Raw genomic sequence first — 26,686 nt, 5'->3', positions numbered from 1 at the left:
CTCTCCTAACTACTGAGTAAAACGGAGCGTCTAAATGGGTAGATGAGTGGTTTATCACACACTGTGATTAATAAACAACTAAAGGTCTCTGTTTTTATTTTATAAATTCAAGTGCTATACAGTTCAAAAAAACTAGAACATGTTTTGTAACGTCTGGTATTCGAACGTTAATTTGATAGATGGGGTTCGCATGATCGTACAGCATACCTTGAGACCTTAGCTACTCAGGGTATATCAAATCGAAGTTATACTCTATCTGTAGGCGTAGCCATGCATTAAACTGACAGGTGACCCCTCAAAACGAAGTGAATAGCGATGCGTCTGTGTGTCGCTGTGAGGTACATAGACTACTGCGGTCATTTGAGCACGTTGTACGTAAACCAGCACATCCCATGAGACATCTTAACGAGATTCAAGTCGCAAGGGCCGTCACTTTGATCCGGGAAGGATGGACTTTTCGTCGTGTGGAAATAATGGGACGCTTGTGGAATCGCTACATTGAGACAGCCCAGTTCACAAGGAGGGTTGGACAAGGTCGTGGACGCATGACAACCCTGCAGGATGACCGATATCTGACCATCTGTGCGTTGCGGCGGCGTTCAGCAACTGCCAGAGAACTGCAACAAGACCTCAGGGCGGTCACTGGAGTCACAGTGTCTGGCCAGACAGTAAGGAACAGGTTAATAGAAGTGTTCTTACGACCCGGACGTCCCGTTCGAGTGCCCCGTTAACCGCAGTAACATCAGGCAGCTCGCCTTCTGTTTGCCCGTACCCACGTCAACTGGCAACTTCGCCAGTTGTTCACAGACGAGTCCAGATTTCCTGTGACACAGCGTGTTGGACGTCGACGTATATCGAGACGCCGTGGTGAGCAGAACATCCCAAATGCTGTCCAGGAGGGTGCGACCGCTTCGGACAAGGTTCTGTAATGTTCTGGGGTGGTATCAGTATTGATGGGTTGGTTGGTGCATACGGTGTTGGCCCTGAATTCGTACTCATGCACGACAATGCCAGGGCTCATGTACAGTAGCGCGCATCTCCAGAGCTGTCTTGCGAGAACTGGACATTGAAGAGATGGAATGGCCGGCAGTGAGTCCCGACCTTAATCCCATCGCGCATGTGTGGGATAGGCTTGGTATAAGTGTTCGTGTGCGTTCTGTTCCACCCCGGACTCGCCAAGAACTCGAACAGGCTCTCATTGAAGAATGGGACCTCAGTCGACTTATACCGAGCATGGGGACAAGCTGTGATAAATGCTCGTGGAGGACATACACCATACTGAAGATCTCCAACTGTGATAAAAATCCACTCTGGAGGAGTGTTACCACTTTGTTTTCGCCCCTGTTTGGACATTTCCATTTGTGTTCTGAAAATGAACGCGAATCCTTCAATGTTCTTTTGTATACTTAAACGGTAAAGATTAAAGGTTTAGTTGGTAATACACCTGGGTATGAGGTATAGTTTTGTGGAGCATAGCATACGTTCAAAGACATGTTCCCGTAATTTTATTGAACTGTGTATTTCCTTGTTTTTCATTGGCTGTGTTTCGTTAAGGCATTTAATACTAACTTGATTAAACTGTTATCTTAGTTTTATCTGTGCTTTGATTCGTGTGCAGGGTATTTACATTCTAGAAAAATCCGGCACGTACTTCAGATCGTTATTTTATTCATATTTCTGTTAAATTCTTCTCCTTCTTAGTTTTTTGTTTTGAATGTGTATTTATTTGCTACTACTATTTTTTTTGCTTTACGTCGCACCGACACAGATAGGTCTTATGGCGACGATGGGATAGGAGAGGCCTAGGAATGGGAAGGAAGCGGCCGTGGCCTTAATTAAGGTACAGCCCCAGCATTTGTCTGGTGTGAAAATGGGAAACCACGGAGAACCATCTTCAGGGCTGCCGACAGTGGGGCTCGAACCCACGATCTCCCGAATACTGGATACTGGCCGCACTTCAGCGACTGCAGCTATCGAGCTCGGTTATTTATTTGCACTTTCATATGTGTTATGAGTACTGGTATGTCACGAATGTACGCTACGTACTATATGCGCACTTTTTAGCGATAGATTTACACCCTAGTGCTGAATCGATCGACTTCGGTTATCGTCGAGATTCGTATTGGCAACCTTTGAAACACAAACTAAGAATCGCTTATCATCGCTGCGCGACATCTGGCGTACACTTTAGGTACTCGTACTGTTGCTGTTTACACAGCAAAGCCGAACTATAGAATTCATGCTAGGAACACGTTTCGCAACGGGAAATGTTATATAGTATTATATATTGTGTGTATGACACAGTTGTTTGCTTAAAATAATAAAGGTTTAGAAAATTCATATCGATCGATCATATTATCGATTCAATTCAGATTTCATTTCCATTCAGTTGGCAGTATTGACGGAAACCTTCTTACTTCTCCAACGAGTACAAAAATCTATCACTAAAAAGTGCGCATACAGTACTGTTTTTGGGCCTACTGCCTGTGTACTTTCAAAGAGACGAATAAAGAAAGCAAAATAATATAATTACATGAAGTCTAATCCAAATGTCTGCAAATGGTAGACGAAGCCATATACCTTTGTCTGCCTGTTAAGTCTTTAGCCTGGAGGCTGGTTCGATCCTAAGAAACCAAAGCACCACGAAGAGTAATGAGTTTATAAGGAAACTGAAAAAGAGCGCCATAATGAAGCGTACAAAAGCACGCTAGAAGTACTTTGCTATTGCTTTCCTCACTGGACCATAAAGTGTCCTTGCAGCACGACCGACCCTATGAGTAGCACCTTTCATACCATCGAGATGCCCTACTTTTTTTAAAGTATTAATGCTCCGATTATAATTCCTCAGCACCACCCTTTCCTCAGCAGCTTCCATCCCGTCGCAGCCATAAATGAGACGGTGACTTCAGTGGAAACTACACTTTTCTCTGGCCTCTGTCAAGGGACAGATGAAAAAATGCTGCGTCCACAAAGAAATAATAAGATGCTGCCGTAAATTGTTATTATTATTATTATTATTATTAGTATTATTATTATTATTATTATTATTATTATTATTACACTAAATGTAAATGAGAAATAGTATTATGATTACTACAACAGTAAAATACTGCACAGTGTAGAGGCTGATAACCAAGAATCTACCAAAATTAAGTAAGTTACAGATGACCCAGTGTGAAGCGACCATTCCTTCATCTGCATCGCTAAATGTAACTTCGTTTAGTATAACCTATCGTTAGTCAGTTCTGTTAGAAGGCTACTCCCTAACGCCTTCTCGCGCTTACAAACAGCATTACGAGTTGCTTTGTTAAGCACTTAGTCCCTTGTAATTGAATTGTCTCCCACTGTTAACCAACCGTGTGGTCTGTATCTAGTTTAACTGCAGTCTGCTTGCTGGAAATGGACCTTTTAGAACTCGTACAAGATAATAATTATTTCATTAAATACTCGAATAGAGTTAAAATAGTAATTTTGCCCGATAAGTCCTCTCAAGAAACTCTTACTATTCCACCTCATTTATTGTACTGAGGTGTAATTAAGACACGGTCTTTTCTGTGATGCTAATGAAGCAATGTATATGAGAATCAGCGACCTTTATTTGGGGCTATGCAAACATTTCGGTCAACAAACCATTTCAAACATCACTTGAATAGGAGCTCTTCCCAATGACTTTAATTCTGTAGAAAATAAACTGAAGAGCCTCCCTGACTCAGACGGCAGCATGTCGGCCTCTCACTGCTGGATACCGTGGTTCAAATCCCGGTCACTCCATGTGATATTTGTGCTGGACAAAGCGGAAGTGGGACAGGATTTCCTCCGGGTACTGCGGTTTTCCCTGTCAGCTTTCATTCCATCAACACTCTCCATTCCCATTTCATAGCATCTATCAGGCATTAATAAATCACTTTGGGAGTGGCGACCCCATCGTACTAATAACCTATATATTTCATCCCTGACCCGGTCAATGACTAGAAAACACGTTGTAGGTTTTCATGTTCAGAACATAAACTGAAATATAATTAAACGAACCACTATTTTCCATTGGCCTTATCAAATGAACTTCAGTATAAATACCTTTAAAATGTGTATCGTCCTGTAATAATAATAATAATAATAATAATAATAATAATAATAATAAGTTTGGGGGCGACGGTCTATCCACTCTACTTCGAATCCAACCGTCTCAGATCTCTGCATGGAGTCTAAACTACTAAAACGATACTGTTCATTTAAAATCTCACTTACTGTACATTGGCCGGGATTCGAACCATGGTCGCCGTGGTGAGAAGCAGAGGAAGAAATCACTCCGCTAAAACTTCCTCATACTAGTCATAAGTGCATGTGATTTCATGGGTCGAGCCACCTAATGACGTGATGATGATGACGATGATGATGATGGCCCATTTCTGGTCTTTCTAGTTGACTCCTGTAGGCGACCTGCGCGTCTGTGATAATGGGGCCTTACTTGTGATGAATTCTAATTTTGAAGACGACGCACACTCCCAGTCCCCGAGCAGTCGGAACTAACCAATGAAGATTCAGTTCCCCGATCCGACCAGGAATCGAACTCTAGACCCTTGGATCAAGAACCAGCACGCTAACCACTTAGCCATGGAGCCGCACATGATGATGATGATGATGAACTTTGGAGCGCATTAGTCTAGCCACTTAGCTCCACGTCCAAGTATCTAACACTTTAAAATTGAGTTCAAACTACAGTACATGGACGAGGCACAGAGTAAAACAAGCAGTTTCCTCGTTTCTTGCAAACGCGTCTTCTTTATCTGTCATCACATTTGGCAGTAAGTTAGTGTTTCTCTATATTCAGCGATTAAATGTCACTTACCCCAGTGATTTCCATCTAGATGTTGAGACTCGTATGAAAGAGTTCGAGCAGAGGCCTTGTAGTATGTGCTGCAAGGTCGCATAGTTCACTCAGTGAAAGTGCTGGGTTGTTCCTGTCCTGTCGCGCTTGACATTGTGTTCGACAGTCAAGGTGAGGGTTAAGTGCAGAGATCGTAACGAGCCCGTAACGGGAGGATTTAATGTTCTTGACTCGCGTACAGTAGCGCACTAACTCGTTCACGGGTTGAGCTCATCCTTATTCTCGACTTACTATAAACATCAGTCAGCACCAAATATATTTAAATTGTTGCCGGCCTCAGGAAAAAATTGGCTCTCCATTTCTTTTGTGAAACTTTCCTAACGAGGCATTACTCAAGGTATCTTCATTGCATAGACGGCTAGACAACGATTGTTAGTTCAAGGATAAAACAACGAGGTCATAAGCCACTCACAACAATAAACGAGAAGGGGAGGTCTGATTCCCTATGCCTGTAAATTTAGCGCAGTCTACGTGCGAAGAGGGTGTTCTAGAATAGTGTAAGTAACATTTTAAAAAATGAATTTGTGTAAAGTGTAATCCCGCTATCCTGGCCAGGCTATGAATATGGACATTCCCAGGGCTTTTCAGATTAGATTAACTGGCTTTTAAATGTTTAAAATTACTGTGTAATCATTTTGCTTTTTTAAAATCAAACTTTTTAACCTTTTTGCTGATAGTTTGTGTTGCTGTGATCTTTTTTCGTTACTGAGTGGTATTTTTTAATAAATTATTGACGTTGGTTCTTCTGTCGGCGGTAGGAATAATGACTCAATATATTTGGTACCTAAATAAATTCATTAATAAATAAATAAGGAAAAAGGAATGAAGGAAGGCAACAAACAAACACAAATAATTCAAAACAAACAAACACACAAACAAAGAAAATAGAACGGGAATTGACCAAGGGAGCTTGGTTGGAAAATATTACTTGGAGGAGCTTGACTCAGGTAAACAGAAGAAATATTTTCACAATCATCTGAGGCCCCGAAATTACCGTACAAATTAAAAAACGTAACAGCTACTGAGAGCTATAACTAGTATGTCTCGTATTCGATTCTTGCTCACGAAATATGGAAATTTTTTATTCATCAAAATAGATGCAAAATTAGTTCCTTCAGGATCTCCAATTTCCTTGCTTCCTTCATTCCAGTAATGTTCAATAAACGCTCATGTTATCCACTGAAACGTTGTCCTCAAGTGTCCCATGTGGAATGCCTTACGATACTATTTTTTTGTAATAGAAAACAGGTCTGAGATGATTTATTATTATTATTATTATTATTATTATTATTATTATTATTATTATTATTATTATTATGATCATTATTATTAATATGAGGAACAATTTTAGCCACCCGATTCTTGGACAATCAATTCTGTGCCCACTTCTTTTAATCAACGTTATTTCAAGAGATTTGAAAGCTTCTTAATGGTTTCTTCCACTTTCTTCAGTTCTACCGTATAGAAGTTTGCTCTCAACCCAACTTGATATTTTTAATTTTTTCAATTTGCTTTACGTCGCACCGTCACATCTAGGTCTTATGACGACGATGGGATATAAAAGGGCCAGGAGTGGGAAGGAAGCGGCCGTGGTCGGAATTAACTTGCTTGGTGTGAAAATGGGAAACCACAGAAAACTATCATCAGGACTGCCGACAGTGGGGTTCGAACCCACTATCCCCTTAATGCAAGCTGACAGATACGTGAACTAAACTGCGCAGCAACTCGCTCGATTTTTTCTAGTGGTTAAACGTCACGTGACTGATTTTTGATAGGATTTGGCTAGGACTGAAAAAAAGAAACAGCCGTGGTTTTGATTGAGGTGCAGTCCCAGCATACACCATTTGCTTGGTTTGACAATGAGGTTCGAACCATCATGTCCCGAGTTCAAGGTTACAGCTACACTCACTCGTTTACTACCACCTGACATTACGGATCGGACAGCGGATCGATACCCTCATATTTTAATTTACCTTCACAATCGGTGCACAAGTAATTTTTAAACAATACATTTTCAGTGAAGCCTGTATGCCACTTGGAGACGTAATATGAGTGGTCTTGCATTTTTATTTGTCTTGGAATGATACACAGAACATAAGCCAACTTTTATATCTCTTTCTATGTCGTATATCAGCCCCATGAAACTTTAAGGAAACAGGAACGTGTTTAGTAATTTTAAGGAATATACACGAACATTACTACAGTGATAAGGTAACAGAAACAGAAACCAAAATTTTCAGTCAATAGAGCGAAAGATGTCTTAGTTTTATGTGGTGGTAAGTTCCTTCTTTCCAATTTATGATACCCAGTAACTTACTGAGCAATCGCTGAAATCAATCCACTTTACGATTCTGTTTACTTCTTACAAAGTTATATCTTGTGACAACGTATTTAAAATATTTCAGGCTTCTCTTTTCACTGACAAAATATACTCGATTGCTCTCATATAGCCTACTCTGTTTATTCTCTGAGTTATGGTGCTTTATTTATGCTGATGTGCATGTGCAATCTGCGCAGTTTGCGCGAAAAGACTTGTAAAGCTGATTATTATCAGATACTGCATAACTTGTCGCATGCATTCGTACGCTGATGAACAAAAGTACATTTTATAGATGTCTAGCTCTGTAATAAACTACAGGTTATATATATTTATTTACTTATTTAGACCTATCGATGTATTTATTTCAGTATCACTAAGTGACAGTATACTTCAGTTGACAGTGGTGTCCTCACTACAGATCCATGGCCAAATGGTTAGCGTGCTGGCCTTTGGTTACAGGGGTCCCGGGTTCGATTTCCGGCAGGGTCGGGAATTTTAACGATAATTGGTTCATTTCCGTGACATGGGGGGCTGGGTGTATGTGTCGTCTTCATCATTATTTCATCCCCATCATGACGCGCAGGTCGCCTACGGGAGTCAAATCAAAAGACCTGCATCTGGCGAGCCGAACTTGTCCTCGGACACTCCCGGCACTAAAAGCCATACGCCATTTCACTACAAATCAGATAGGTTTAACGAATATTCTTTGTCTTAAAGCCTTGAAAGGCCTAATGCTTTGCGATTATTATTATTATTATTATTATTATTATTATTATTATTATTATTATTCACCTCCTGCTATCACTAGTAATCTGTTAACGAATCTTCCGCTTCCAGGATAGCACGTTCGATCTTAGCTGAGTTCAGTAGTATCTGAAAGAATGTAAATGTAAATGCGAATAATAATAATAATAATTATCAACACAGGTATTTACCTTTTTTCTCTATATATATCCTACACGTGGACTTTCCTCTTCCAAGGTTTAGGATAAATGTACTTTTTATCATTAATTCTCAAATTCTATATTTTGAAATCCCATGACTTGTCAGTTTATGAATCTTAGTATTAAATCTATTTAACAAGAAACATATTCATGTCTTTTGACATTTCTTCTCCAGATGCCACACGCTATTATTATCATCATCACTTCTTAGAATTTGATAATGACAAATAGGTTATAATTTAATTTGTATTTACTGGAGAAAGCTCATTTTTGGAAATGTGTACTTTGTATTAACCAATTTCTCCGATAGTATCAAGTTATTTTTAGAGGCTAAGCGAAACCAGAGGGTGTTAATATTCCTGTGTGTATAGATAGACTATATTTGTTCTGCGCTTTATTCTCTTTCGATACTAATTACACCACTATATATAGTCCAGACTGCTGAGCTAGTGGGTTGGTATGTTTAGCCAGGGATTCAACTCTAGTACTAAGCACAACCGGCCGGGAATGCTAGCTCTTGCAAAATGTCAGCCTACACGAGACAGCAAAAACACTACTACCATTCTGTTGGCTGTTTACTTTGCATCATGTTAGTGCATTATCAAAACTTTTTATCATTTTCCGGCTGATTAAATCTTGACTAATAGGTATGGCGTTGTGCACTCTGGATAATATGATGCAGACTATTCGTATTCCACCTTCCCACGTACTTATTAAAATGCACTTTCAATAACATTGTCTTTCCACAGAACTACATTAGGTGAGACGCATATTTCGACTTCGGGCCCCGAAATGAATAGTACTGCTTCCAAACACTTGTGCCATACTGACTCATTTTATATCTTATTTGCAATATATCCTCCCCCAGTAGTCAAGGCGTAGGGTGTTTCATTGTTGCTCAGACCTGAACGGCACTTTTCTCTTCTCACTGATAATCATAATAGTAATAATATTAATAAGAAGAAGAATATTAATAATTCGTCGCCAGAATACCTATCTATGTCGGTGCGACGTAAAGCAAATCGCAAAAAATATAATAATAATAATAATAATAATAATAATAATAATAATAATCCGAGTGAATTGTCTGCATGGCAAGTTAAAGAACTCTAGTGGGGCAAAATAACGACTTCTGGACAATTTTTAAAATCCATCGTAATATATTACAAACAAAAAAACTTTTTATAATTAATCTCGTATTATTACCTTCTTCTCCCTTGTTGTGTATAGTTTTGAAAAGGCCTCATGACGTCCCTCGTAGACGACTGGAAAGGAATACTAGCTTTAATTCAGAACCACTAACAGTTTTAGGATAATAAATATTGCTGTGTGAATATATTTTTTGTTCCTCGGCAATTTTTTTGTGTTAAAATGTAAAAATTTAAAACACCACAGTATTCCTCAGTCATTCTGTTATTGATATCTCAAGATTATGGCAGTATTTTTTTCTGAACTTGCGAAAAGAATAATGAAATTCTTTATTAAAGAGAATGTAAATTGATTGAAAATCATTGATTTTTAACTTCTCTGTACTTCGATAGGATGTTTCTTTAGGTATTCCATTTATGAAATATTCTTATATACAGTAGATTGCCAAAATGTTTCACGGACACTTTCAACTTAGAGTGCCGTAAATTCATTTTAAATTATTTTTAAATTTATCGTCCAGGTGGAAAGAAATTCGTGACTACGCCCCTTCCAGAGAGCCTGACGCTCATTATCTGACCGATTCTTAACTCATTGTTTATACAGTGCACATTGAGTAACATCAGATATTTTTTTTATTATTTTTCAGTTATTTTGAGGTACAAAGTTAATATAAAGTATCATAAAAACATAAATTAATGGTTGGGATGGAATTGAATAGAATGGAGGAACATATTTTATTTCTGATGATAACCAACTGTGCCGGCCCCGCGGTGTAGGGGTAGCGTGCCTGCCTCTTAGCCGGAGGCCCCCGAGTTCGATTCCCGGCCAGGTCAGGGTTTTTACCTGCATCTGAGGGTTGGTTCTAGGTCCACTCAGCCTACGTGATTACAATTGAGGAGCTATCTGACGGTGATCTGGCGGCCCCGGTCTAGAAAGCCAATAATAATGGCAGAGAAGATCCGCCGTACTGACCACACGACACCTCGTAATTTGCAGGCCTTCCGGCTGAGCATCGTTCGCTTGGTAGGCCATCGCCCTTCGGGGCTATTGCGCCATGTGGTTTGGTTTTGATAACCAAGTGTCCTTCCTTCAGTTAAGGAAAATCACTCCCGCATGACGACATTCCGGCACCTAGGCGCCTCCGAAATCATCAAAGGTAGTTAGTGGGACGTGAAATCTATAACATTACTATTATTAGTTATTTTAACCGTATTATAGTGCCACCTGTGATACTTTAAGAAACATCTGGTGGTGGGTAAAATAGCTAGCGTACGCTCTGTCTGTATTTGCCAAATTATTCTTATTCCGCTTATTTCTCACATTTGATGCTGAAACTATAATGATATGAACCAATAGCTGAGAAAAGAACTTGTTAAATTAATGTCAAGAAAACTTCGTGAAAAACCTTCCGCTTTTCCTTTAAAATAGAACCGATTTGCCAGAATACATACGTCTAGGGTGCAGATCATTCTTTTTTTTATAAGCTTTCACTTTATTTGTTCTATCAGTTCCTCAAGCAATTTTTCTTATGATTCTCTCTCTCTCTAAATCTGAAAATGAGAAGCCTTTAGGCAACTAAAGTAACGAAACAGGTATTTTGGAAAGTAGCAGCAAACCATCCTCGTTTTCTTCAACCTCATATTTTTCTGCAATCCTATCTTTCTCTGTGACTTCCTTTTAACCAAAATTCTCCTTTCTCCTCTAGGATTGGTTATAGAGAAGGAATGTAAATGCAGTACTGGTTAGACTGTAAGCCGATGTAAGTGTGTGTAATCTCGTAGCCCGCACCACATGTCTGTCAGGTTTGCATAAATAAGAGGGGTTGACCATTTAAAACTTCTACCATTTCCACAGTCGTCGTGTAGGCTACGAACCTGCTAAATAAAATTGAACTTTAACCTATTCCTACTCATAAATTCTTCCCTCATTTTGAGAACGAGAGTTTGAAGAGAATATAAATACTTTTGTAAAGTATTTGGAGAAATATATTCCAAACAAAAACCATATGAACTAAACACGTAATATTTTCTTATGCTTTCAGGAGGGCGTGGGATCGGGACCCGCATGGGACCTCAGTTCCATGCGCGAGGACGAGTTCGAGCAGCATGCGGTGTACATCGTACCCGACCTTCCCACTGAGCCAGGTTGTGCTAATCGGGCGGAAAGTTCTCTGCCACGAAATTTAGTGCTCAAACCCAGTCAAGCCCTTAGTGATGTGAGTATCAACCTTCTCATTCTTTCCTTCTCTCACAAATATTATAAATAAAAAATATTAGTTCTGAAAAAATTTACAATTAACAAGCGTATGGTATTCTGTAACCACAGTTTTTCCCGCGAGTGTACGATGAAAAATGTTTCGTGTCATTTTTCTACATTCTCCAAACTAAAAGTCTGAGCATCTCTAGTAAAAGATTCATAAATACAATTTGGAGCAAGCTTGCCATATTACTCCCACTCACAGTAGCATCTGTGAGATTAATTCTGGCATAATATATATATATGGAAATGTTATACTGGTCCAAACGATAAGAACAATCGGCCACAATATTCGAAGAGCCTTGGTTCAGAATCCACCGCTCTTGGTGAGTTTCTGCGACTCATTTTAGGGAAGAGCTAAAATTTTGGAATACTTCAAATCCTGCAGCAGCTATTACAGTGCTAGCTCACAATATTTTTCTGTCTGGACAAATAAGGAGTGTTTGTTCAGGTGCTGTTTCTACGTTAATAAAGTTGTGCAAAAAGCACAAGAAACGTAAAATAAAAGACCAATGGATCGTACCCATGATCGGGGTTGGCACAAGGAATTTCATCTTCCTGGTCTGAATTGCTGATGACAATCGATAATATTCAACTACTGTAATGCATGTGGACGAAATAATTTTTTGGAAGTGGAAATAGCATCTTTTGAATAGTTACTCCTCAATTAAAAGCGTTATTGATGGAGTGCATTTGACCATTCCATGTGTGGCATTAATGCTAGATAAAAATGAAATGGGGTAGGCTGAGTCGTTTACACGGCCACAGTGTTTTGGGCGTGACAATATCGGCCCGTGGTCATGATCGTTGAGTGTCAAGCCTGCTTGGTCTGATAGCATGGTTAGCCGGTTCGAGTCCCGTTGATGAAAAAATTCTCAACACCTGAATGTTGGCAGGTAGATTAGGAGAGGTGGTGTTATACAATTTATAATTGGCAGAACTCAGCTGCTGCGAATGCAACATTATCTGCCCCTCGTCACGTGGACCCGCCTACCAAGTTTTACCCTGGTGTGCAGTAACAGTTAATACTCCCAACACACTGAGTTTAGAAGCGCTATCGTCTAAATATATAGAAAAATGTGACCGACAATACACAACAGGTAAGATCACGGATAGATGATCAATACACAGGAAAAAAAAGAACTTAGCAGAAAATCTAAACGACACCGTGAAAGAAGGTTCGATCGCAATAAAGAAAGCTACAAACGACCCGCACTATACAAGAGGAACGTCATAATTCACAGACATAATCAAAGCGACAGGGTGTAAACCATTCTCCGTACTGCACTGTAGATACAACTTTGAGCGATGAAACCTTCATAAATTAATTCTCTGTGGTGTAACATCCGACAGTTACGTTGAGATTTACACCAATGAATCAGTGCTCTGCAGTGAAATTTCCTATGCATCAGAAAATGGGTGTACGCTTTTAGACGATGAGAAGGGTAGAGAATTGGCATTATAGACTACATGGCAATGGCTATGTACTACTAATTTCCAATTTCCATTTGATGTTCAATGTATTCAGTATAGTATTTACTGATATTGGAATAGCGTTTGACAAAGTGGACTAGAACAAAATGTTCAAAATATTCAGAGATTTCGGGATAGAATTTAGTCACAGGATAATAATCGTTCAGCTTTACAGCAACCAGAAAACTCTCATAGGACAGGGAGATTTATAGGTTAAGGGATACAAAGGCAAAAACTTCCACACGTGATAGAAATAATATAGCTCTAGCCTCTCTCTCTGTGATTATCTGGTAATTTGCATTCAGTTATTCAATGAATGCACAGTGTCGGTATAAAATTCAGGAGTAATCTTGCAGAGAAAATTCTGCTCAGGTATCAGTTTTAGTGACTACGTACAAACGTTAGCCATATTCCTTCTCTTTACAAGATAAGGGACTCAATCCTGGCTGAAATAGATGGCCTTTGAGGATGTTTAAATATCACAGTTCCCTGTCAGTTGATTCTGGTACATTAAGAAAATAATAATAATAATAATAATAATAATAATAATAATAATAATAATAATAATAATAATAATAATAATAATAATAACCATCATCATCATCGTCGTCGTTATTTGTTTTAAATCCGTTCTAATTGGTAAAGGTCTTAATATATTCCAGATGTAGGAAGCCAGCGACACGGAATTCTCATTTTTAAACATGATCAAGCGACATATCTGAGCCGGAGTGCGTCGTTGACATCTGCTTGTTCCTAGAACGTTAAACGTGAAATTCAGATGACAATCATAATTAACATTCGATGTAATATATGTCACGGTGAAAAGTATTTCATTCATTCCTTGTAAAAAAACGTTATCAGAGATTTTTTCCAAAATAATGCTATTGTTTTGAAAATCATGTAATAAATAATTCAACTCTAGCGCTGTAATCGTTCGAAGAAAGTGTTAAAGTAAATTCATAGTTTTCCCATAGCTCGTTTAAGTGAACCCAATCTCTCTAGTATCGTCCTGGAATTGTCTTGGAACTCTTAAATTCTCACTGCGTCTTACATAATGCATGCAGTGAAGCGACCGCCTGCCTTCTTGTATATATTGTAGTCTGCAACACGCTCCTGTTCGGTAAGTTGCCGACATCCCAGGGGTTTCTGCTGTGAAAACAATATTATCCGTCCGAGAGGAGTCCATGTGCTCCCTGTCCGTAAACCTTGGAGCACGGAACGAACAATTGATGTTAGTTTAGTGAACTCTTTCATGGTATTACTTCATAGGCGTATAACTGCGGGAGGTGTAGTAGCAACACTGATTGATTGATTGATTGATTGATTGATTGATTGATCGATTGATTGATTGATTGATTGATTGATTGATTGATTGATTGATTGATTGATTTTTTTAAATTCTCTACTTACGAAGCACACTGGCTTAGCCCCTGGATTTCTACCCATCCGACTGATGTTCGATTCACTGTAAATCCTGGAGTGAAATTTTCGCCTGATAAATTACTTGGCGTCAGGAACAGCAACCGGTCTTAAACTCCTTGACAGAATCCAAAATGAGCAGAGTGGCCCCATAAATCCCAAGAATACATGCATAGCCTAAGCTGAAAAAATAATTTTAATTTAACAACGAGATAATCTGTCTTCGTACGTGCGTTTCGGGTCCCCTCTCTAATAAGCGCATTTCGTAGTATACCTGACCAGTTGATGTTCAATATATTTAATATAGTATTTACTGACATTGGAATAGCGTTTGACAAAGTGGACTAGAACAAAATGTTCAAAATACTCAGAGATTTCGAGATAGAATTTAGTCACAGGAGAATAATCGTTCAGCTTTACAGCAACCAGAAAACTCTTATAGGACAGGAAGATTTACAGGTGAAGTTATACACAGGCATTAGACATAGGTGTGGCCTATCTCCACTGCTGTTTAACCAGGGCACTGAGTATGCAGTGAAGGCGTTCATCGAATCCTGCACAAATGGAGTAAGGGTAAGTTGTTAGTGTTATCAAACAGTTTGTTTTGCAGACGATATTGTCCTGATCGGGAGTAATAATGAACTACAAGACACACTTCACCATGTGAATTTTGTTTTTAAAGAAAAATGTGTCCTTTAGAAAAGAAGACCAAAGTAATGAAATGGGAAACAGAACGTTGAGGAGTGGCTTGAAGGTCCTGAAAATAGTGACCTTTCAGGCAACTGGCGAGCTGGATAAGATCAGGTGGTAGAAGTGGACTCGACATTAAATGTCGAACATCTCAAGCCAAGGAGGCATTAAAAAGGAAAAGAAGCTTATTAGCATCCAAAAATATCTCTTAGAACGAAGAAAACATTTGTAAAATATTTCATCTGGAGCTTAGGAAATTAAGTCTCAGAGAACCTGGACCCTAATATCAAAATATTTACAGGAAAAAATTGAGACTTTTGAGGTGTAGTGCTGGAGGATAATGGTGAATATATCTAATAATATTATTTGCTTTACGTCCCACTAACTACTCTTTTACGGTTTTCGGAGACGCCGAGGTGCCGGTATTTAGTCCCGCAGGAGTTCTTTTACGTGCCAGTAAATCTACCGACACGAGGCTGACGTATTTGAGTACCTCCAAATACCACCGGACTAAGCCAGGATCGAACCTGCCGTGTTGAGGTCAGAAGGCCAGCGCCTCAACCGTCTGAGCCACTCAGCCCGGCGGTGAATATATCTTGGACAAGAGAAAGACAGATAAAAAGGAACTCTCGCGAGTACGTGAAAGGAGGATATTGTTGAACATATGTGCAGAAAGAAGAAATGGTATGGTTGGTCATCTGCTGCGACTTCCAAGCTGGTTGACCACGTTACTCGAGGAAAGAATAGAAGGCCGTAATTAGAGGGGAAGATCAAGACAAGAGTTTATGGACGAAATCAAGGCCGGAAAGGGATACGGGGATGTAAATAGACTGGCTTCTGTACGGTGCGAAAGAATTTGCACACTCACCAACCCCGGTTTGAAGAAGAAGAAGAAGAAAGGGAAGAAGAAGAAGAAGAAGAAGAAGAAGAAGTTATATTCAGTATCTTCGGGAGAGTGACTTGAGCATCAGTTTCCTGGGGTAGGGTGGTTAGATATATGTCTGGTTGCGTTTGGCCTCGGAAATTAACCTGCATCCCTTTTCTGTCGGCGTTACGAATTCCCCTCCACAACGGTTACTTTGCTTTGCTGAGGTGGTCATTGACACAAGGATTGCTGAATAGGCTGGCTTGGTGATGCATTTGTTTCAGGAGTAGAGATGAACTTAAGCCTCATGGAAAAACGATTTTTTTAAATTAATACATATCCTCTTTTCCCAAGCCAATCGTGCTTAAGAGCTTGTGAGTGATACCTCAAAGTCCTAAGTTTCAAGACGTATATCTCATGTTTTTTTTTAATACCGGTACTGTTAAGGCTGTGCCATATTTTATTATCCAAGCAAACTTGGATGGTATTGTAGCACTGCTAGTACGAGCTGATGATGATATTTTACGCAAGAGCTATCTCTATAAATAATAATAATAATAATAATAATAATAATAATAATAATAATAGTGTATAGCATACGGAGTGCTGGTGCAGATCCTTCGAGATGACTTATGGATCACTTGCGCATCAGTGAGGATGGGACCCTTCTTAGGATGACACCTAATCTTGAAGACGGCACATTCATCCACACATCGAGCCAGAGGAATTAAACAGTGAAGGTTAAAATCTACGACCCGGGCGGGAATCGAATCCGATAGGCCAGTAGAATACACAGTTAGTCACGGAGCCGGACATATCTAGAGATTATGATAATAATAATAATAATAATAATAATAATAATAATAATAATAATAATAATAATAATAATCTTATGGCATCAGCTACCGTGTGCAGACATTTCAATTTGACGCCATCTGGCTGTCTGCTCGTCAATCTCGACGTTCCGTTTTACTCTAGGCCCCCACTAGGTGGCAGACCGAGTAAACTGAAACTCTCTTGGGCGTCTACGGCTGAGATTTAATGAATTTTGTCGGGTAAACACCAAATGTGTCACCAGAGATCTTTTACATGCCGACATCGTACGACATGGAGTGTCGAATGGACTTTTATCCGCCCTTCAAAAATCCGACTACCTCTGCCGGGTTTGAACCCGCTATCTTGGGATCCGGAGGCCGACACTCTACCGCTGATTATGATGATGTTGAAGGACATAAGGCATATTTTATCTCATGCATGTTTACGTGCTTAGCAAGGAGATAAGAAAATAATTCCTTTCGAGACACTTCAACATGAGGGAGTTTTTCCTCTCAAATATATATTCTGATCCCTTGTACCAACCACCGGAATAATTTCTTATGTATTGCTTAAAATGACATCTCCCACTGTTTTTTTTTTTCACTTAATCTTGGCGGTAGAGAGATCTCCTGTATTCATGGCGGCTGCGAATTCTGTCTGTAATCTGTGTCATTGTGGTGTCCGTTAGTACGTGTAGTGGTAAGTATCTTGCTTTATTTAATCCTTAGCTTGAGAGTTCGTATCCTAGAACACATACGTGAGATGAGGGCACAGCGACCACCACACAAGACAGACGAATAAGCATTTGCGATCAGATCCCCATCCTGCAGCCTTTGAGTTGTAGCGGAACACTTTATTTTGCCTCTTAACACCCCTGAAAGCCATTAAACGGCGTGTGCCTGTGCTTCTACATAGTAGCAGGTTTTCTACAAGCTAGCCCTTGGCTGCTCACCTCCGCAGAAAGGCATACGTTTATAGACGCATTAAGAAACAGTGGGCTTCTACAAATAACTTAGACACAACGACATTAAACCGTAAAAGCGCTAAAGAGAAATAAAACACGAACGTACTGCTTTAGATACTAGGATAAAACGTGGTTGTGGAGGAAGAGATATATTTGGCAGCAACGCTTGTTTTGAGGGAGCACGTCTGCAAGGTTAGAGGATGGTTAGGACCATGCTTCAAAAACTTTTCGCTCACTTTGATGCCAGCTGATAGTCCAATGGCCATGTCAACTATAGTTCAAGTTATGTGCAAGATAGAACATACAAATTTAAATTTAAATGACGCACAGTCTGAGGTAGCAACCGAGAATTTTTTAATGCATACAGTACTAACTTTGTTCAAGAATGTCTCAAGTCAGAAGGGTAGAGAAAGAAGATGTGTGGAAGCCAACGATAAAAGGGGATGTATTTCAACTTGAGAATATTCTTTCGCTCCCTCGGACCACACCTCTCAATTTAGATACTCTTACAAATGTTTATGAAGTGAGTACCAGAAACGTGGGAAGTGACTGTTTCCTATCGTGGACAGGCTCGCAACTAACACAGTGCAACATAAGAGAATAAACTGTATATGGATGACAGGTAACACAACCTGTCGAGAGTTAAATAAACCGCAGCTGTCTGACAATCATGTCCTCAGACACTACACACAATGAGACCCTTATAATTATCAAAAGCTGTTCATGATGATAACAGTATTGTGTGTGAATAAGAACTAACTTTTATTTCGTATTTAAAGAGTGGAACTTGTGATAAAGTATATTAAACAGAGTAATTGTCATCGCCCCTTGCTTTCTCTGTCTGTGTCTGTGTTGCATGACAGTGCAGTCGTCCGCACTATATAATTATTCATTTATGTTGTCATTTATTTACCTTTAATTATCATATTCATTAATTCGTAAATGAGAAATAAAAAGCATTGTATTTCTATGGAATAAATTAAATACGGTACAGTATGCCATGCACTTCCTATGGAATATATTATGTAATTGTTCTGCCTGAAAACGAAGGAAAGGTTTTACATTAGTACATCAGTTAACTTCAGATATTAGCAGTAAACATAATATTTATATAAAAGAATTGTGATGTCAGGTTTCTTGGCTGAATGGTCAGCACTACGGCCATTAGTTCATAGCGTTCTGTTTAAATCTCCGACAGGAACATCTACTTAATTCCTCTTGTACGGGGACTGGAATTTTGTGTAAATTTTCATACACACAGTCGTTCTCACAAACAACATACCACACTACCAACCACCACAGAAACACGTAATAATGAATATACTGTAGTACATCCTCTTGCGCAGGCTTGGCGTCAGGAAGGGCATCCGGCCGTAAAATTGGGACAGTTTCATATGTGGCATACAGATCGCACCCACGACCATACCAGAATATGGTGAAAAATCAACAGCATCAAAAGAAGAAGAGACGACGATGATGATGATGATGAAGGTCATTTCGTTGTGTTTTTAGATCGGTGTACTGGCCTAACTTCTTGTGAGAAATTTGTATGGTGATGACTTGTTCTGGTATATTTACAGCTCTAAATATGGGATAAGGTTGGAAAATAGCCCATCTCAGGTCAGTAGCTGCAACTTTCCCTAAGCGGAAGTCGGGCCTCCAGGTCATGAATGTCTAAGAAGATACGTGGAATTTATTCAGTAAATAACTTATATTTTACTGCAAGCTCCCATATTCCGCGTCCAGATTTTCCGGTTTGCGGATTTTTCCTGCTTGATTCCAAAAATATCCCCCTGTGTTAAAAGAGAAGGAAAGAATAAGCAACAAGCTGAATTAAAAGAGGAAAATAATTGCAATGGAAACTTCTGTTTTATTCTGTTGTGTTTTGCACTCTGAAATGTCCGGTTTTAGTCACACACTGATGTCCCCAGTTTTTCTAACGATAATAGTAATATTAATAATAATGTTACTGGTTTCATGTCCCACTGACTACTTTTATTGCTTTTGTAGACACCGAGATGCCCGAATTTTGTCACACAGTTCTGCTTCGTGGCGGTGTAAATCTACAGACTCGAGGCTGATGTACAGTATTTGAGCGCTCTTAAATACCACGAGACTGAAACCGCCAACTTAGGCTCATCCTCTCTCAAAAATAATTAGTGGGACATAATACAAACAACGGAAAATTGCATTATCATCATTACATTTTGGTCGACTGAAAAAACAATATTACAATATTATTCACTTTCACAGGCGTCGAATTTCGCAGCTTACAAACAAGAAAGCAAGAATAAGTATAAACTATTAAAATTAAATTCTTCCGGGAAAATGTTTAATTTCGGTCGTCTGATCTTCACATACAGCGATCCCGCGGTTTAGGAGTAGTGAGCCTGCCTCTTACCCGCAGGCTCTGGGTTCGACTTACCTGGATCTAAGAACCGATTCGAGGTCCATACAACCTATATGGGAGCAACTGAGAAGCAATCAGACGGTGAAATAACGGTCCCGGTCAAGAAAACCAAGAATAATGGCTGAGAGGATTCGTCACGCTGACCGTGCGTCACATTGTAATCTGCAGGCTTTGTAAGTGAAGGCCCAGCAGGACTGTACCACCATAGGGTCTGGAGTTTTGTTCTTAACAAGAAACAGAGTACCTATTTACTGCAGCGTAAGGAAACTTTATTTTATCTTTTAATGAAGGAGAAGATTAGGCCCTAAGGCATATGGCAATTGGTATTTAGCTATCGAGCACAAAACTTTCATTGCTTGAAGGACTTCTCCAAGTTATCCTCTTTTATTTAAAGCATCGTTTTGAATTAAATGGAAGTAAGTTCTAAAGGAAAGGATTATTTTTTGTTTGGTACTTGTGCTTAAAATAAATGTCGTTTATGAAATATATTGCAGTGGGTTATGATACTAACATGTATTTGGACCATCACTCAAGGCTTGTGCTAGACCTGTTCCTTACCTGAATGGTCAGGGTAGTATCCTTGTCTTCAGATCACCTTATGTTCTATTCCCGGCTTGGTCGGGTGTTTTTAACCGCAATCGTGGTTTAATTCCTCTAGCTCTGAGGCTGGGTGTTTGTGCTCGTCTTACTATGTATCTTCATTTACATACAAAAACACGTCGCACTACTGTTGGGAGATTAGAAGAATGCACTTGCCCGGTGAAGAACGGGGCGAAGGGGTTTTCACCAACAGAGCCAGTGACGCAATGGTTACCATAGCAACCCCGCTACTATCCAGGCGACTTTATATTATCTTCTACTGGCATCTCTTCGCTCTTGTCAGTTGTAATCCAGCGAACTGAAATATGTGAGTCAATGTTTTCGTGTAGCAGACACGAGCAGATAAGAGCCGATCTGTCTGGGCTGAACAGGAAGTTCGTGCTTGCAGGCCACATTCCTCATTCTTGCATTCTTCTCATCTCTACACAGTACCAATCACCATAGAAACACTCAGTAGTGAATGCATCCCTCTGTATAGGGTTGGCGTCCGGAAAGGCTTACGGCCGTAAAAGTTCATTTTATCCACCTACCAACTAGTGGTAAAAATCCAAGACTGAGAAGAATCAGGTCCGGTGGTGGTGGTGGTGATTACTGCTTTAAGAGGAAGTACGACTCAGGTCTTGTGATTCATAAGTCTGACTGCTGTCCAGCCGTAAACACAGATTTTCACAAGATGATGAAACATTATATTTTTCATTTTATTGTGTTTTTGTTGTTCTTGTTGTTATATTAAAGTGCGAGTCAATAGTAAATTCGCCGGGCTGAGTAGCTCGGACGGTATAGCACTGGGCTTCTGAGCCCAACTTGGCAGTTTCTGTCCTGTCTCTGTCCGGTAGTATTTGAAGGTGATAATCGACAGGAAAATCTGTTTGTGCGAGCATTCTCCTAACAGTTTTTGTTATGTGTTTACAGTTTAACAATGCTGATGAATTGAAAACAAGGTAAAACGAGGAATATAATTCCTTTCTTATATTTTTGTTGTGAAGTAACTCAATCAATCAGTCAATCAGTCACTACTGATCTGCGTTTAGGGCAGTCGCCCAGGTGGCAGATTCCCTATCTGTTGTTTTCCTAGCCTTTTCTTAAATGAGTGCAAAGAAATTGGAAATTTATTGAACATCTCCCTTGATAAATTATTCCAATCCCTAACTCCCCTTTCTAAAAACAAATATTTGCCCCAATTTGTCCTCTTGAATTCCAGCTTTATCTTCATGTTGTGATCTTCCCTACTTTTAAAGACACCACTCAAACTTATTCGTCTTCTGATGTCATTCCACGCCATTTCACCCCTGACAGCTCGGAACATACCACCTAGTTCAGCAGCTCGTTTCCTTTCTCCCACATCTTCCCAGCCCAAACTTTGCAACATTTTTGTAACGCTGCTCCTTTGTCGGAAGTCACCCAGAACAAATCGAGCCGCTTTTCTTTGGATTTTTTCCAGTTCTTGAATCAAGTAATCCTGGTTAGGGTTCCATACACTAGAACCATACTCTAGTTGGAGTCTTACCAGAGACTTATATGCCCTCCTCTCCTTTACATCCTTACTACTACCACCGAAATACCCTTAAAACCACGTGCAGCGATCTGTACCCTCTATTTACAATCATATTTATGTGATTACCCGAATGAAGATCTTTCCTTATATTAACACCTAGGTACTCACAATGATCCCCAAAAGGAACTTTCACCCCATCAACGCAGTAATTAAAACTGCGAGGACTTTTCGTATTTGTGAAACTCACAACCTGACTTTTAACCCCGTTTATGTCCGCCTCCGTAGCGTAACGGTTAGTGTTATTAGCTGCCGTCCTTGGGGGCCCGGGTTCGATTCCCGGTGCTGCCAGCAATTTACGAATGGCAGGAGGGCTGGTATGTGGTTGAAATGGTACATGCAGCTCACCTCCAATGGGGGTGTGCCTGAAAAGAGCTGCACTACCTCGGGATGAGGACACGAGTTTACTTTACCCCGTTTATCATCATACCATTGCCTGCTGTCCATCTCACAACACTATCGAAGTCATTTTGCAGTTGCTCACAATCTTTTAACATTTATTATTTATTACTGTATACAGAATAACATCATCTGAAAACAGTCTTATCTCTGATTCCACTTCTTTAATTATTACAGAGTCAGAAAAAGATTCACCTACTCTAATTCTCTGAGTTCTGTTTTCTAGAAATATACCCACCCATTCAGTTACTCTTTTGTCTAGTGAAATTGCACTCTTTTTGCCATTAGTCTCAGAAGAATGGAAATTTTCCATTGCTTCATCAAAATGAACATTTCTGTCAGATTTATATCAATTTGTTGCTTGAATTAGAAGAAGGTTTTTTCATGCTTCTGAGACAGTCGAGCAATGACACAACAACATATGGTAAGGTCCTCCTTTGAAGGAACGTATTATTTTATACAATCCTCTAGCGATATCTTCCGATATACTTCTTCCTATATGGCACAAGAATAAGGTCTCTTGAAACTTTTTGTGGAAGATAATACTGGTGAATCCTTTGAGTACTCAGAGACTCATTTCTCTAAAATAAGAGATGCTAAAGGCTACTTTTGACCTTCATCTCTTCCAGAAGCTTCCATAGCCTGTAATCAAGATGGCTTAGCTTTGTTTGAAATGGGAAATCATGATAAACAAGGGAAGGCTGCAGAGGATTTGACTTATCCATCTCTCGGTTTTATGAGGACAGGCAGGTGCCGTAAAGCGTTGAACTAGACTGGTCGGTTGGCCGGTATCTTGTTTGTATTCGGAGTTGAAATTGCAGATGTGAAGTCTATAAATAGTTGGGTGGCACGACCCGAATCCCCCTTCCCCTAACACACGTCTGTTGTGGTCTCCTAAACAGTTATATTGTCATGTCCAGCGTTTTTTATACAATGTGCACTATCAGACACACATCTCCACATGTATTCCACAGAGGGCTTGTTATTTCTAGTTATAAATATAAATGACGGTGATAATGATAATAATAATCATTATAATTAACGAACAAACACAACAGGTTTTGTTTGTTTTTTAAATGATACATTAAAATTAATAATCAGTAAACACCAATTGTCATATTTTATTCCTTCAACTGAAAAAAGAACGAATGATCATACGAACGAAATAAAACAAAGCGGATGTCAAATACAGTATCAGTAATACATAGCTGGTGTTTATGCATTTCACTGCCTGCTTTATGTAGTGTTTATCAACTGCACTAAGGCCGTCTGCATGCTTTACAGATATCGGCAAAAAATCTATCTTAATACAGGCTAACTTATCTGTTAAAACTTATAGGTACAAAGGACCTCTGTATTTACCCTAAATACGGTAATACCGTTAACTAAATGCTACCCAGTTCGTGGCATTTATTGGATAGGTTCTGTTTCAAAGAATGCATTGTAATTTTAGCCGTATAGAAAACCTAATATCCAAACCTAATTTCATCCTGTCTGTCACCCTGTATAATGGAAGGTAACGAAAGTACTCACAATTCTCTCTTGATTTAATTATTTTCAGCCTGCATTAGACGATTCCGTACAATAAAACTACATTAATGTTCTTTCTTGCTAGTTGCTTTACGTCGCACCGACACAGATAGGTCTTATGGCGACGATAGGACTGGAAAGGGCTAGGAGTGGGAAGGAATCGGCCGTGGCCTTAATTAAGGTACAGTCCCAGCATTTTCCTGGTGTGAAAATGGGAAACCACGGAAAACCATTTTCAGGGATGCCGACAGTGGAGTTCGAACTTACTGTCTCCCGAATACTGCATTAATGTTCTTACAAAGTCCCATGTAACTACTTTTTAAACTATTGGGAGGACGGAAAAGTCAGCTTCAAACAAGCAAGCATTCTTTAGTTTTACGTGACTGTTGATATCGTGATCATAGCCATGAGACCTCCAGTTTTGCGCGGAATCTGAACCACGGGGACGTGACTTTTCATTTTAAAATCACGCATACATTCCACAGAGGACTTGTTTATTGGTTGCTAGTCCTTCAGAATTCTTAAGTTATATCTTAACAATCTAATCTTATTTCAAGCAAACCAAGTTCGTTTCCTTTTTCGGCTGAAATAATAAAAATAAAATAAAATTATCGATCTACACGACCACATGACCACATCCCAGCAAATACATGATCGCCAGCTCATAATACCTAAATCTCCCATATTATTAATACGGGACATTATTGATTCGTCAAGTGATCATTTTTACTTGTTTCACACTTGGGTCTCTTCAAGAATAACGTCTCAGAACATTTTCCTTTCTCTTTACTGACTGGATCGTTTTATACCTTGGCGTCTTCATGTACAGTCCCATTTTATTTAAGAAATGTCCTCCTTTAATAAATATAAGTACTGAATACATTTTGATAAATAATTTTATTCATCCCTATAAACTCCAGTACTGGGCCCGAATTCCACATTTTTATGAAAATGTGCAGGAAATCCAGCTACTCACCTTACTTTCCAAACTAACTTGTTTGTGACTTGTGCCACTTGTTTGCAGAATTCCAACCGAGGCCGTCTTATTGAGAAGCCAGTGTCAACGCCACTCGTCTATCACGCCCATTCAATTTTCGATATTATTGCTATAATTTAATTTAGAAAGTACAAAATTTGTGATCATCATCTTCATAAACTTCGTGTGCGAGTTTAAATCCGTCTAATAAAGGTTGGCATTGTAGTATCTGTATTTTCCGGGTCCTTAGCTGAAAAATAAACTTACTGGTCTTCTGTTCATAGGGTCCTGGGTACGATTCTCGGACGAGTTGGGAGTTTAATTGTATATAATTAATTTATCTGACTCGGGAACCTAATATACTTCTCTTCTTTTATATACAATACATCACACTACCAACCGTCGCAGAAGTGAATGCAACCATCCACATAGGCTTAGTGCCAGAAAAAGTATCTGACCGTAAAACTGAGCCAAACTCAACAAATGACGACCCTAATAAATTGGGGAAAAGACCGGAAATAAGAGAAAGAAGAATAACAAGAAGAATAAGAATTGTAGTGTCTGTGTTCATATATTTGTACGTTTCATCACATTGTTTGAAATAACTTACTATTCCAGAATTCGTATGAAGTGAATATGTCGGGATAATCTCGGAAACATTTCATGACCCGGAATTGAATCTCACATTCTTTATTACTTCGTTAGAATTAGAAACACTTCGGGATCTTTCCATCGGTTGCAATCTTTCCTTAATCCCAGTAAATAATCTGCATGGACGTGAAGAATAACATAATCTCCCAAACATAACTGCATAACCATTTGATCATTCACTCCTTTTTCCCGGAATGCCGTATCTACGAAATGGCCTTGTCCCCCCTCTCTCCCTCTTTTCCCCTACATCCCTTCTCCGAGACGCCGACGGATCGCCATGTTGGCAAAGCCCACTAAAACGGGCCAGCTGCATAGCCCGAGAGATGCAGTTGCTTTGAACTTGACCGTGTAGCTACGTCATAGGCTCCCTGCCCTGCCTGCACTTTGCAACGCCCGCGTGACGTCATGCCGCCGTCACGTGATTATCCCTACCACAGCAGACAAAACGCAGAGGGGAATTCTTGTAGATGCAACATACAACAGTGTATCGGTGTCGATGATTGTAGGAATAATAGTTATTACAACCGGCATGTGATCATGTCTGCTTGTTTCACACTTGTTGGTGGGTGTGGTCAAGAATGACGTCCCACCAGAACAGAAAAATATTTTAATTTGACGCCGAACACGTAAGTACAAATTTAATTGTTTCTCTTACCTGCAGTTAAATGTCAACAATGACAACAACAATTTACGTTGCACCTATAGCCTCCGGAAACTACCGCTATACTATAATAACAATAGAAAGCATTCCACAGCTAAAAATTCCACGAATTAAATTGCTCCGTTC

The 26,686-nt window shown here is 39.5% G+C and overlaps 1 protein-coding gene across 1 annotated transcript in view; it reads left to right on the top strand.

The window, feature by feature from the left end:
• The window catches only part of Blimp-1 (PR domain zinc finger protein 1), a 91,619-nt gene that overhangs the window by 26,945 nt on the left and 37,988 nt on the right, over positions 1-26,686 (top strand). The window contains exon 2 of the mRNA XM_068227046.1: positions 11,340-11,513. Coding sequence (XP_068083147.1) covers positions 11,340-11,513 — 174 coding nt within the window. The remainder of the gene's footprint in view (positions 1-11,339; positions 11,514-26,686) is intronic.

This window comes from Anabrus simplex, chromosome 1 (assembly GCF_040414725.1).
Source record: "Anabrus simplex isolate iqAnaSimp1 chromosome 1, ASM4041472v1, whole genome shotgun sequence".
NCBI lineage: Eukaryota > Metazoa > Arthropoda > Insecta > Orthoptera > Tettigoniidae > Anabrus > Anabrus simplex.
The sequence above is the reverse complement of the archived record's forward strand: the minus strand, read 5'-3'. Positions and strand labels throughout refer to the sequence as shown.